The sequence below is a fragment of the Merops nubicus genome, unplaced genomic scaffold (genome assembly GCF_000691845.1).
Source record: "Merops nubicus isolate BGI_N331 unplaced genomic scaffold, ASM69184v1 scaffold17049, whole genome shotgun sequence".
NCBI lineage: Eukaryota > Metazoa > Chordata > Aves > Coraciiformes > Meropidae > Merops > Merops nubicus.
The window spans coordinates 66795-81984 of record NW_008629175.1 but is presented as its reverse complement, the minus strand read 5'-3'; the positions used below and the strand labels follow the sequence as shown (position 1 = coordinate 81984).

The 15190-nt window shown below is 38.9% G+C and overlaps 1 protein-coding gene across 1 annotated transcript in view; it reads right to left on the bottom strand.

Annotated features, from left to right (window-relative positions):
- Window positions 1–8976: 8976 nt before the first annotated feature.
- The window catches only part of XPO4 (exportin 4), a 51804-nt gene continuing 45590 nt past the window's right edge, over window positions 8977–15190 (bottom strand). The window contains exons 18-22 of the mRNA XM_008946915.1: window positions 14546–14664; window positions 13469–13599; window positions 12592–12709; window positions 11454–11546; window positions 8977–9649 (exon numbers count right to left, since the gene is read on the bottom strand). Of these exons, the coding sequence (XP_008945163.1) occupies window positions 9452–9649; window positions 11454–11546; window positions 12592–12709; window positions 13469–13599; window positions 14546–14664 (659 nt within the window). The 3' untranslated portion in view covers window positions 8977–9451. The remainder of the gene's footprint in view (window positions 9650–11453; window positions 11547–12591; window positions 12710–13468; window positions 13600–14545; window positions 14665–15190) is intronic.

Sequence of the window (15190 nt, the reverse complement as noted above, 5' to 3'; positions counted from 1 at the left end):
AGGTTATGACACCAGATACTAGTTGGCTGCAAACAGTTCAAGACCTTGCTTGAATCCACGTTACAGGAAGGAAGGCTCAGGAGGAGCTCGAGTGACCCTGTAGGAAGGAAAACAGGTTATATCTCACAGTGCAGTGTCTTTGGGATGTAGGGACAAATGAACCACAAATACAGGAAAACCTGTAACGTGCACCCTGCAAGAAACTTATTAGTAATTAGGCTTGATTGTATCCTACCCTTTTTATCTCCCCTATCCCTTCCCTGACAGACCCATGTCACACAGCAGGGACATGGGTGCCTCAAAGAGGAGCCTAATGACATAGACCACTGCTACTTTACATTTGCAAGTACTCTGTGTTGGACCAGATCAGAAACAGAGGATGAAACAGTTTTTAAAAACACAGTTCTACCCTAAAAGTAATAGCAACTTGTTACTCTTAAGTTTTTTTTGTGCTTTGGTCTTTGAGTTTTTATTTTATAGCCTATTGTATTTTTTCTTTACTAATGAAAGACTTTTCAGTCCTCTTACTGTAGTACAAGCCATAGCTATATGAAAAAGTATAATCAGTTTTAACATACTGAAGATAGATTATTAAATTGCAATTGTAGAATCTCTGCTGTTGCCATTAAGTCTAAAAAATTACTTTATAGCTTCCCCCCCCCCCCAAAAAAAAATTTTGACATTTTTAGGACTGGCAAACTAACCTTCATTTGGAAGGCAGCCAAGCACACAATGCTTTACAACCATACAGGGATTACTTCTAATTAATGCCAACATAACCCCGCTTCTGAAGATGGAAAACAGCACAAGTGAAAACCTTCTACTAGCAAAACAACCCCAGACATCTCATCTTTGTACGAGAGGCTTACTGCACCACTTCCTCCAGTCCTGAGCTGTCCTCCTACAGATGCAGGATAGAGCGTGTGTCAGAGCCCTGTGGGGTAGCTCAGCAGGCCAAATGCATGACAGCTTCATGACAACTGTCAGTCAGTCTCTTAAAAGCTTGCAGCCACTCTCTGAATTAATGTACATAAGGTTTCATCCTCAAACAGTTTATGGACTCCAAACTTTCTCTCTTTTGGAAAGACAAATCTTCTTGCAAGCATTACAGTGATACATGATCACAATAATTTCTTTCTACTTCACCAGGCTTTACAGATCTCTTGGAAGTAATTCAGGGACCACAAAGAGGGCTACAGTCTTCAGACTAAAAAACACTCTACTTAAGAGACCACTAGTCACTTCATACCACCTAGTGGTATTAACACTTTAAATAGGAATAATAAAAAATCCAACAAACAACAAAATAGAATTACCAGTATCTATACCTTTGTGCATTTTAATATCCCCATTGATTCTACTATGCCATATTGCCCGATTTATGCTGTTGTCTCAAAAATGCCCTGAGATACATGCTAACCTGTGTTACACACTTGATGGGATTTTCTGGCCAGAGCCTTTTTCCAGTTGCTTCCCCCCCAAGATGTAATCACTCTGCCATCACAAGAAGCAGGAAGAAAAAAATATATAAAATATATTTAGCAAAACCAGTAAAATTAAAGTGGAACAGAAAATGCAGTCAAGTAGCAAACATTATGTACAGCAGCAGATTTTACAGTTTTTCCTACACATACCTCTGCACTTACTTCACACACGCTTTTTAAGGAAAAGGAAGAAAATAGAAATAAGCTAGTGTTAAGAAAGAAAACATTTTTTCTCCTGAACAGTAAATAGGGTTTATCACTTTTTTTTTTTTTTTTTTGCTTTTGAAACTCCAATTCAGACTTTATATACCTTTAAGAAAAATAAGGACACCATTTTCAGTCCCTGGAGCAAAATCACACTGTCCTCCTTTTACAGGCTATACTAGTATCTTAAATAGTTACACTCACAGGAATTAGACATTATCTGACCATCTTAAGGGTTGTGGGTAACAAACATTTTAACCAAGATACAAAACAGGTATCCGACCTTTCCAGCTTTCCTGAGGCTGAGTGAATTGTTTAAATACATGTGCGCTTATCAAAAATCCATGTTACAGTACATTTTTAACAGTAGTTTGTTAAGAAATCATGAAAGTGCATAACAGCCTAAAAGCAGGCAGAAAGTACTTCAGAACAGTCTTTCCTTAAAGTGGCAGAAGAAAGTAAGCCTTCCCCAAAGGAGTGTCGGTCTGGTGTGAGGACGCCAGTGATCTTCCTAAGGACTCCACAGCGGAGGGGGGTGGGAGGGGGGTTTGCCATGGTTTGTGTTTTTTTCTCCGAGTTACACTATTATTTGTATGAACAAAAGACCATTAGAAGTATCAGTGCGGTTCTAAAATTAAAACAAATGTCCTGACAACTTATTAAATCCAGTTATGAATGAGGCTATCAAATCAGTACTTGTGCTGGGTCTGGTGATGACTTTGATTCAGTAAACACCACAGAGAGACTGGAAGCAGTTTGAATATGCCACAAACCCAGGCTGCACCACCCCCAGCAGTAAGTTAAAGCAAATCAAACATTCACACCTTTGCAAGCATGAGCAGAAGGCCAGACACAGAGGGGCAGAAAACGGGCAGTACATCACACGCAACGCTCTGCCTTACACGCTAGCTTGCAGAGGCAACGGCGTGCCCAAAAAACCAAATCCAGCAACATCTGATCAGTGTTAAGGTGAAAACAGTTGTTCCATGAGATTCAAATATAGATGAGAAAGAAAACAGTAATGACCTATATATATATATATCACAGTCACGGTGGGTAACTTCAGTGTTCTCTTCAGAGATGTAGATTTGTCTGGAATGTTTCCCAAAATAAAGATTTTATTTTTTAATTAACAAAACTCACACCAACAGTATCGCATTTCATACAATTCCAAAAATAGCACTTTCTCTTTTCTGCCAAAAATGTGATGATGAAACACCAGGCTTCCTGGTCAGGAGAACAGGGGTTACAAAGTTACAGGGTAAAACTTGTATTATGGGTTTTTCTTTGTACAGTTTAGCTTGATTTTCTTTTTTTCCCCACATATGGTTGCAAACTTTTTACTTTCTTCTCCTCCTCTCTTCCAGTTCATGTACAACCTCCTCCTCAGTTGACTTGCCAGACAAAATCCACGTGGAAGGTTGTGCTTTCCTGCTTTTCTGCTTATAATGCACGTCAAATCAGTGAAGGAAAAACCCACCACCAACTCCATGACTCACAGCTGAAACAAATTTAAGTTTCATAAAGGCAAAATCAATGGGTTTTGTGTACACTTACACAAATGAGTGTGAATAAAGGCTTTGTACCCAAATCATTCAAGTTTATTCCTGACCTCATATTTAAGGTAAAGCAGAATAGTTCTATTTTCTACACGAAAGGCTCTTGGATACACTGCTGTTAAACCTACTGGCTGCTTTCTGGGATTTCCTCAAGAGTTCTGTAAATGTTTCTGTCCACCAAAATGTTCACTGAACTCAACCACACCAGGCCAATATAAATACATAACTGCAGTAACTGTTCTTCTGAAACCAGTAAAATTCTACTGATACATACAGCCAAGATGTACAGCAAGCTGTCACCACCATAGTTGTCACATAGTTTTACTTTCAGGATTTGTGAAGCTCTTTTTTTTAACCTTTATTTTTTTTAAGGATTTGAGTGCATGAAAGTAAGAGGGGAAAAACAGAAAAAAGTTGTAGTTTATCCAAATGTAATTGGATTATAGCACATTAGGAACTCAACTTTTCTGATATGCATGAGTAACATACTGTTAGATGTCACTTACATGAGAACAGATTATGAGTTTGGAGAACGTTTCCATGCCAGAAACTGTTTGGATTAAATCTAAACAAAAATAAATTTCAAGACCCAGAAATCTGTATTCCTTCTGAGTAGACAAACACAACCAGTAGTAGTGACCTGAAAAGTCACCACTAAACTTTTTTTGGAGGACGGAGGAAAAGATAAATTTGAATATATATTCACAGCCACTTCTGGTAATTGTAGCTGAGTGGGGGATATTCCTGTTGCACACCTAACCACATTTTTTTCTGTTGATGGACAGACTCATGCTTTAAGTGCTGATGTAAATTAAAGTTACCCGATCAACTTTAACTGTTTAACTTTAGCCTTAGAAACAAAAATAGGTTATGAAACCTATCATGAGGTGGTATAACAAATGCTATTTCAGGGATTCAACATAGGTGAGATTTTGGAAACATATTAAGCAAAAATACACACATCACACACAGCCAAAACAAAATAATAAAAGTCTTTAGTGGAAAACAATTTTATCCTCCTCCTGTTTATGGATCTTAAAAATACAGAGTGTTCTTCTCAAAATTGAAAATTCAGTTGTGATGAGGCTTGATTACATAGCCACTTCCAAAGTCTTATTGCAACAAATTGTGAAATATTTCTACGCAACTTCATATCTTCAACTGTACAGGTAAAACAATATTTGAAATCAACTAGCACTTCAATCCCTGTGGTTTTAATATATAAAGTCAACATAGTACTGAATTATACATTTAAAATATTTACACACATGACCAACAGCAGTACTAGCATTTATTGCCTTAAAACTGCATGTTCACTGCATGGTTCCTTATTTTGCACAAAGGGAACGAATGAAAGAGGATAATATTTTTTTCCTAATTATAAACTCTAGAATGGTTCAGTGGGAGACTGAAATGTGCTGGGGAATGCTATTAGAAAGGATTTTATCAGTTTCAAGTATCAAGCTGCAATAGATTGGAAAATCACATGGGTAGGATTTTTCCCTTGAGGTTGGAAGAGTCTTCCAAATCTTTTAGAAGAATGGCTTCAAAGGACAGGAAAAACAGGATAGGGAAGAACTGAAAAAAAGCAGAATCCACTTTAATTCTCTGAGGAGAAGGTAAAGCCAGGGGTCTTACTTCTCAGTTACCACAGCCCAAAGAAACCTTACATTGAAAAGAGGGGTTCATAAGACGGCCGAAAGCTTAAGGTTCCAGAGCAACTCACACTTCATGATTTGGCTCATGATTAGTGCTATAAAGCATTAATCTCATTTACTGGAGGGAGAGCACAATCTACTCATATTAAAAGCAAATTTAGGGCAGGGGGGCAGGGCTGGCTCTTTGAATTTTAATTGTTATCATTAAGCTTTGGTTATACTGAGTGACTGGAACAGATATGGGAGAAACGAGTGGTGTTTGTTCCTTGCAGAAAAGCACAAAAAACCCAAACCCAAACAAAAACCCTACTGCCACAGGTGGCATTTGTCACAAGTAGAGGCACCCAAACCTCAATACCTAACAACTGTCCTCTTCCTGTGTAGACCAGAACTGAGGCACGCTGATGGGGAATCTTGTCTTATTTGAGAGGCAGCCACCGTTTCAACTGGCTGTAAATGACGTAAGTACAACTTAGAGCAAGTGTTACTGAACTGCACTAGACCACTCCTGGAGAATACTGCACCACTGCTGCCTCTGCTGGGCTTTGTAATTCTGAAAATCTCCTGCTTTCTTTACACTAAATCTTATACCTCACAACTAAACCAAAAATATTTAATATTTACATAGCATCTCAGATCCTCAATGCATTTTATAGGCATAACCTAATCCTCACAACATCCCTGTGAGGTAGGCAGGTACTACCACTGTTTTAAAGACAACACAGTTCTAGTGACTTGCCAATGGCCACAGAGGATCCAGTGGAAAAACTGGTACAAAATTAGAGGAGCCTGGCTCCTACTCCTGCGCTTATATTCATCAAGCTACTTCCATAAAAAAACACCCCTTCTTATGTACTTATTTAACCAAAACTGAAAATTACTTGTTCTACAAGACAAATGTTGCTATTTGTATTTTTGAACAGTTTTACAGATCACAAATTAGAATTTGCTTTACCTTTTAAAGAATTAAATTTTAAATTGACAACTGACTGCTCTCAGCAAGCTTATTTTCTAGAACTACATGGCTTATATGTAAAGGGATTTACCCAGGTAAACACTGGGCGAGCTTTAGTGAGTGCAACACATTATCGAAGAGATGACTCTGACTCAGACCCCTCGCTTTTCACTAGTAGCATTTGGACATGCTGAGAAAACAAGTTTCTCTCTCCTGAGGAAAACAGTGAGCCCTTTATCACTAAACAGTGAAACACAAAACTCTGGGCAATAAGTAGCAGATTTTGGTGGCAATTCAGTGAAGTTAAGGCATAAATGCACATGAAAGTGGAAGTTTTATATAGTAGAAGCCTACTTCTCCCTGTCCATCTGTATCTGTGCTTTCAGAAAGGTCTTGTATTTCATGACCCAAATAGAGGGGCATGCTTGCCAGCATGGAAAATTGTAGGTTGAACAACAGTCAATTACTATGCCAGCATTAGAACTAACTATTACAATGGGGAAGGAGCTGGCAAAATGAGAAAGAAGCTACTTGATTTCTAGTATCAGAATGAAAACAGTGGACCAATAATCTGCTTTAGCAAAAAGTCTTGACAAATATTTGTATGATATCATGCAGCTTTTATAATTCAGTTTGAGTTGCCTTTTTCGCCCCCCCTTTCAAAAAACAGGTGCATCTTTAGAGCCATTATTCACTTCATACAGTGAACAGGAAAGAAATGCAGTGATGCTATAAAAATTTTAGAATGCTTATGTGGGGCCAGCTCTCAATGTTTGCTTTCCAATAGACTTGAGTGAACCTTCGCATCTCCATTGACAGCAACTGGATCTGCAGATGGATTTTTTTTGCAGATCACTGATGGATTTTTGTTTGTTTGTTTTTTGGAAGGGATATATAAGCCAAAGAGTTTATGTAGAAGCAGCCACCTAGTCAGCAGGAGTATGAATTAATAAAACTTATTCCCAGAACCTTCAGCAACAATTTCATGAATGTCACTAAGCTGAGACATCTTAGGATTTGCTGTAAAAGAAACAAAACAGTACAGAAAGATCCCTGTTGAACCTACGAAAATGGAAGAAAAATTAAGAAAAGAAAAAGGAAGAATGTTGTCTAGCATAATATCAAGCAGGAAAATTACAAAACCAACCTTACTAGGACAGTTTCCCTTTAACATATTAAATGAAGAGCAATGGAAAGTTTCAGGCAAACTTCAAAACGCGTCTTTGAAAATAAGTGTTCATACTGTAGCAAGTCTTGATAGTCAAAAGATGCTGCTCACAACACCACAGTGGGCTTGACAAGAAAAGTAATGGGTATGCACGCTGCTTTGTCCTGAATGCTAACTCAATCCGTGCTCCCATTCATCAACCACAATATGCAAGAGGACAACATTTTAATGTTAATATTTTAAAATAGTGAGCCAGTTTTAGGATTAAAAAAATGCTAGTGACAGAGGTAGTTAAAAAGAAATGATGACTGAGTATATCAGTTATTCAGTCAGATCCAAAAAATTTGAAAGTATTTGCTATGATCTCTCTGGAAACTTTGGCCTAGCTATTTGACATCCAACACATGATGACAAACTAGCAGCTCCTACTGCCACTAATGTTCCCAGGCTTTAATACCCTTCATCTGAAGAAAAAAAAAAAAAAAGATATTTCAGAACTGCTGCCCTATCCAATCTCAGAGAAACTCCAGAAGCAGCTTCAAAAACAGCAAAACCCAGAAAAATTTAAGAACAATAAACCATGAGAAAAGTTTTAAAACAGAAGAATCAGCCAGGATCACTATCTTGTGCAAGTGCACAGTCATGAAGTCTTTTAAGGAAAAGCATTAGAGTTTCAAGAAAAAATTGAGAGCAATACAGCTGGGAAGGTATATTATCTATCAAGTTTTGTGGTCACTCTTAAATGTGTAAATCTGCCCTAGCCCCCTCTTCTCATAAGTTAAGAGAAAAGTATAATGAAAAGATGACACTTTTGGCCTTGTGGATCCATGCTTGAGACAGGTATGGATTTAACTAAAAAATAAAAGAAAGCCTTAGATCACTTATAGCACAGTATTATAGATTTGTATCTTCTAAAATTCTGGCTATTGTGACTAATTCTGAGATGAATAGCTGAAGTATGGCACAGAGCTGCAAACATGATGCTATATATAGCCATGTAAGGGTGTATACTGTACATTGTATATAAATTTTAAATATTCAACAGCATAATCTAGTAGAGCTCTTAAACTACAGGGCCTGCTTCTGCCTCCATGTGTTTCCACAGACATCAATTTTACTAGACACGCAGCATTTGTGTTTGCTTCGGTTTTCTCTCACTTAAGACTGGATACAAAGCAGGCCTTGCTTTTGTATTCGTGTGCTGCTTCTCCCTTGTTGGTCCACTATACTCAGGGCACTATAATATTATGCTGTTATAATAGCTAAAGTGCTGATATAAGAAAAAAATGAGGAGGAGCAGAGCAGCTGGGAGGGCTCTGCAGAACTGGAGCTAGATTCAGCAAAACCAAAAATCCCCCACAGCACTACACATCCCAATTACCTTTCTCCCAAGTCAAACAAACATGGCCCTTGAGTGAAGGGGTTTGACACCCCTATTCTAGCATAATTGTCTTAGCTAATGCCCCAACTAAAAAGTTTGCCAGTAATTTACACGTTCTGAGTTGTTATTGCTTAAGCAAACAGTTCAGCATAGAAATACATTGCAGTTGCGTGCAACCTGGCTAGGAATCAAAACAGATACTGAAAGTAAAATGACACATGAACCTTGCCTTAGACACTCGTTCCAAAAATAACACATCAACACGAAGGGCTGCAACAGGTACACAACAGCTTAATGCCAACAGCCTAAACCAGCTCTGAAGAGTCACATCTTGCCTTACATTTCTTATCTAAAGTATATGACTCTTTTTTTTCCTTTTAAATTAAGGCAATGAAATGGCTACAGTTCCTAAAGTCCATTTTAGGGGAACAAAAATATACACCTTTCCCCCCCCCTCCCCCAAACTTTAGGCAGCAGAACATAATGTAAAACCCTGCATTGCATTAAACATGCCGTGTCAGGTTGATGTAGAACTAAACACAAGTTAAAATATCATTTGGTTTTTCTTCCCCATTGGAACATGAACTCAAACTTCAAGAGAGGAAAAATAAAGCTTAAAACCAGCTAAACTGTTTAGGGCTTTATATGTATCTGCATCACACTAACATGATTTTGGGTAGAAAAGAAATCTGTATGTTTATCTGGCCACTCATATTTTAAACCAGTGCAGGGGGGAAGGCACTGCATTCATTTTTCATTGTGCCCATATGTGTTTGCACATATATGGAAAAAATTTAAATTCAGATTTTCTGTTCTCTCTCTCCCACACACAAGTATGACAGATTGCAGCTAACACATAATAGCAGAAGCTGTTTCAAAGCTGACCTCTCCTGTTCCGTTGTGTTATGTTCATACTTCCAGGCTCTCTAGAGTCTGAGATGGCTGCCAAGAACCCAGAGACAGGTACAAGATTTAGTCAGCATTCAGCATTTCTCAGTGCATTTTGCAGAAAGGGTCTTAATTAGGCATAGAGTTTTGTTGTTTATTTCACACAGAGAAGTCCACCAACATTTGCCATAAATTCTTCTAAACTCTTTAGGAAGGCCATCTTCTGCTTACGGTCCAGTGTAGGAGGCGTGCTGCTCGCCGTCAGCTTGTTGAAGGCATCTGCTAACCGCTGGTAAATTACTGGGTCCTGCTGAGTTGATAGCAGCGTTTCAACTAGCTCTGAATATTCGGCCTGTAAAATAAACACACATCTTGCCGACTTTAAAAATACCCCAAAACACAACAATACATACAAGTTCTGTCATCAGGACAAGATCCGGAATCAAGGCTGTGACAGAAGACCATCAGTACCTCTACACCTGTTTTCCAGTTTCATTGACAAGGATGCCAGAAGCATCTCTAGACCTGCAGCCTTTCACCAACCTCTAATCCAGATAAAGTCCTTCAACCAGACTGAGTTTTTTAGTAAGGTTTCTTTAAAGCCTTTAGAGCCAGGCATGGTGCTCAGCAGTGCAGACTGAGAAGAAAACTTAAAGACATATCCTTCAAAGCATCTTCTGGCTTTTACTTATCATAGGCTTATTCCTGCAAACCACACTTCTCTCTTCGTGCCTGCCCCATGCTTGGCATGCTATACCCACCACCTCCTCCCACAGGCCTCTCCTCTAGGTTCCCTTCCATGGGACAGAGAGCTTAGACTCCTTTCAGAGAGCTTCCTACTGACTCTCAGTGCTTACTTGGACAGAAACAGAAGACAAAGAAACATGTTAAACGTGACTGAAAGGACACTGCCAAAGGGTACCTACACCACATCCAGAGTGACTGATGAGCTCTGGGAGCAAGGGTGAAGGACTCATGAGCCAGAACGGCAGTCCCCTCAATTCTACTGGTGAAGGGCTTGGGTAGGGGTAGACACAACATGGCTAGTGCCACAGGGTCTTTTTGTCTCACACGACCATGAGTCCCTGTTTAAGTGATGCTAACAAGAGAGAGGATCCATACAACAAGATGTCTTAGAAAAATCTTTGCTGAAGGCCTACCAGCCTGTCAGGAAGGGCTTTAAAGGACATGCTGGGGGATGGTGGTTACAGCTTGTATGTAAGTGAGGAGACAGACCAAAAGTAGTAGGAACGCAAGGAAGCATGATGGGTTTAAGAGATGGGTGGACTACTACATGGGTGAAGACACACCTTTATCATCAGCCTCTAAAGAGCTGTGGTTAATGGCTTATATCCCAGAGGGAAGTCGGTTACGAGTGGCACTTGGAGCTCTCCTCTGGGCCTTGTCCTGTTCCAGATTTCAGTCAGCAACCTCTTGAGAAGGGGAAACACTCCCCTCAAGTCTGTCCATGAAACCAGACTAGGGACTGCAGCCAGTGCATTCAAGGGCAGGACTGACATTCAGAGACACCTAATTAGTTCATTCCTCCAGCCTGACAGGAACCTCACAAAACTGAGCATGGGCAAACACAAAGTCCTGTAGCTGACAGACTACACCCCCTGCAACTGCAGACTGGGGAGCAATTCTGTTGAATACAGGACTTGAAGGTCCTAGGTGAACAGCAGGCTAAGCAAGTCAGCAGCGTGCCATGTCAGCAATGAACACTAGCAGCATATTGGGCTGTATTTATTATTTGTCTTCGCACAGCCCTTTTTAGATATGCAATACTGCACCTGTTTTTTGGATTCATTAACACAGGAAAGATGAACTTGAATAAGTCCAGTGGTGGGCCACCAAGACTGTCTGGCAGGTGCTGAAAGCACATGGATTTTAAGAATAATAAAGCATTCAACAGGCTTCTCAGAGAGGCTTTGGAATGTCCATCTTGGAGGTTTTCAAGACACAGACGGAAAAAGTCCTGAGCAACCTGGTCTGAATTCAGTATTGAACTCACTTTGGGCAAGAGGCTGGACTACAGACCTCCCGAGGATCCCTGCCAACTTGAAGAATTCTGTGACTTGCCAGACACACAGTAAATAACTACTCTCCTTTAACAAAGGACCAAGTTTTAGGGTCTAAGTGTCTAAATGCCATACCTGGTGCAAACACACTAACGTGTAGAATGCTTCACCTGCTGCAGTTGTCATTTCTGTGTTGTGCTTCTGAAGAACCAGCATATCAAAGACCATCTGAAACCACAAACCAGAAGCAGTTACGGAAGTGTAAACTTACCTTCCTACTTTACCAACACTTGCTGCTGAATCTCATCTTCCCTTCTGATGATAATAATAGTGAACATGTATTTACAAACATCCAAGGTTGTTTTGTTGCTTTTTTTAAATTTAGGTATCTGTAATTGGAAAGCCAGCTTCTTTTAGAAGCTGGCTCTTGGCTTAACAGCACAAATTCACACCTCAAAGCATCAAAATCTGTTGCTGATTTATGCATTCTTGAGAAAGAAATGGCATCTCTTATTTTTTCTCCAAATGTTTGCAGATATGCTAGAGAAGTGAAAAAAAGCCTTTGCTCTTCCAGAACAAAACAGGGAACTTTTTCCTCAAGTTTTAGGGACTCCTACAGCTCACAGAAAGCCAAACAGGTAACAGATATGGTATTATAATTTTAAGTGAAAATTTAGAGAAAAGGCAGAAAGCTATGTTAACTTAGAAGAAATATAAATACAAATAAAATTATTTAAGTTGGTTTGCATTCTCTGAGCTTGACTGGTGTATGCTTTTAATTAGCAATCCCCAGAAGCTTGAATGTCAGTTTGGTAAGATAAGATGTCTTAAGGAAAACTGAAGTCTTTAGAAAAATCAGAAGACAAGCACACAAATTCCACAATTACAATTTCACAATTTTTCTCAGTTCGCATGAGCCTGGTTCCTACCAGGTCACTCCAAAATTCAATGAGTGAATGGTCCTAAAAGGAAAGTACTAAATATGAGACTGGATTAACAAAACACATAATTCAATGGATACATTGAATAAGTGACAGTGTTTTCTTTCCAGTTCCCAACTATACTAAAACAAGAGGCAGAAAAAAAGGTACTTTATCCAGCCTCCAGTTCACACAGTTCTGGAAGCTTTCTATTTCATAGCTTTCACAGTAAACTAAAATTTACTTTGCTAAATTTGCCAATGAACTCCATCAGATATGATCACTGTTTGGCCTCTTGACACCACCTGTATGCATAAAAGCAAAGTAACACGAAATGCAGACGCCTTCCTTACCTTAAGAAAGTGCCTTGTTGCTAGAAAAAGGGTTGAATCTGTTTCTTGTGCTTTTGCACACTGTTCTGCTAATGGCGTTACAGCCTCCAGACAAAGCTGGCACACCTCTGAACTCATTCTGATAGCAGGCATTAAAGAATCAAAGTCAGATCTCAATTAAACTGTCGTAAAGCTTCCCAGCTGTACCACTAGAAAATATTTTAAATGTTTTTATGTTCCAATACTTGTTTTTACTATAAAGCTGTTAATAAAAGAATAAATTATAAAAATAGAAAAAGGGAAGAGAAGAATTCCAACTTTGTTGTCTTGTTTTATTAGCTACATGCTCTAAGGTAACATAACCCTCTCCGACATAACGTTTTCAGAAAGAGTCCCTTATGGTCAAGCTCATCTGTTTCTGACACGTGCCACAGATTAGTGAAAATGGTACTCCCATGAGGAGAGGGAGAGCCCATTGGCACCCTGACAGGAAATGCTCTGCAGCCAGCCCAGTAGAACAGCAGCAATGTTTTGTATCACCAGCTGAGAAACTAATTCAGGAATGGCTTTGGGATACCAGCTGAAGGCTTATGAAGTTACACACTCTGAAATGAAGTAATGGAGGAGGCAGGAATGGCTGCCAGAAAAAACTTACATGCTAAACCACTTAAAGGCTGCATTCAAGAAACACCAGTCAGAGGCGGGTCAGCTAATGCTAGAATCTCAACAGACACTACAGTGAAACTCTCAGAGAGCAGAAAGAGTCAATTACTGATATATAATTATAGATACAGATATTGATAGAAGAGAAAAAAATGCAAAAAAAAACCACCCCAGATTTTTAACAGGTCCTTATAAAATCAGGTTTTTAAACACTTCCAGGCTCTATAAAGGATACGATGACATCCCTAACTCCAGCGAGTACATTAGGCTCTTAAAGAGGTCCTCTGGAAGTTGTGGAATTTTCTCAGGGAATATCTCACAGATGAAAGTGATTAATTTGTAATATTGATTACACAGGGATGGAAACTGTCAAAAGAAAAACACGGTCATTTTAGAGTCAATCACATAACTTTATTCTGACATAATTTTCATCTGTACAAAGAGACAGGACTGATGCTTTCAACTGAAAGAGAAAAGACTATTTTAGTAGACAGCTTCAGTCATTAGGATAGCTACAGCTTTATTAGCAAACTGTGTGGTACAATAAAAAAAAAAAAAAGTACTAAAGCTGATACGATGTAAAGCTGACTGTGGAAGTCTGGTGTCTGCTCTGCACAAATTCAAGTTTTTTTACTTCACATCTGAGTTAGTCTAGTCCTGTGGGGCAAAAGCCTCACAAGCATGTGGAGCACAACCATTTGGCTCCTAAGGTACACCTTTTGATTCAGTTTCATCTAAACCAGACAGAGCTCTCACGCTCAACCAGTGCCACCAGGTGAGAAAGCACGTTAAGAGGGGACAGTGAGCCGAGATACCCTTCAGAAGTGTTCCCCTGATTCAAAGTAAAACATTAACACAGTGCAAGCCAATGAAATACTGCTGTTCATTGTTCCATATTTCACTGCTCTACTGACAAAGCTACTGATGCTTATGATATGAAAGCCAGCTGTATTGTGAAAACAATTAAAGCATTACTATTTGCTCCCCAATTTCCATCCACAACCCCAATATTACTGTTCACGTTTCTAACGCCCTCAGAAAAAGGATTTTACAAGGCACATTTCAGATTTGGCTAATTGTTGACCCACAGGAACTCACTTTTAGAAGAAAAAAGTTGTTAGTCCTTTCAAATACACATTTTCTTAGCTTACAATATTTTGTTTCAAACAGTATCTAGAACTATGGAACAGTTATTTACATATTTAAAAGCCTAGAAAACTCAACTTACAGAGGAGGAACGCATATAGGAACTAATTCTGGGAAGTCATTACTATAAAGCTTTCACACTCTAGCAGTGTAAAAAAATACTTACCTTCAGCAGATCCTGGGACATTAGAGGCAGAACTAGATTAACCCCATATAAGACAACATCTGCTGCCGATACAGATCTACTTGTAGCTTGCCCAGGCTCATGTCCCCTAAACACTTCATCTGTAGAGCAAAAGACGAAAAAATGTTTCGTATAAAAGGAGGATTAAAAATACTGAAAGAAGAGACCTATTTCTTTATAATAAACTTTTTTTAAAAATAGTACTATTTCCTTCTCTCCGAACAAAACCATGAGGCAGTGTATTAAAATAGAAACTTAGAGTGGAGGCTGCCACGTCACTCTATATTTATATTCCTTAGGATTAAGTTTTTCAGAACCACATGTACCAGACAGCTTGCTAAAACAGAGCACTTCAGATACTCTGGTGGCTTCCTTCTATTACAGAACACTGCATTTGTTTCTAGTGACAGCTTCTTCATGCCTGCACACATAATAAATATAGTATAAAAATTTATGTATTTGCATGTTTATATATATTTTATAAGCACAAGGAGAAAAAAAAATGGGAAGGTGCACAAAATTTTGTAATCTAAACATTGCCAAGTTCTCTCCACTTACAGATAAGACCTGTATTTTCCATCAACTGTCAGTGACTTCACTTTTGTATTTTGTGTACTGAGTCAGCAA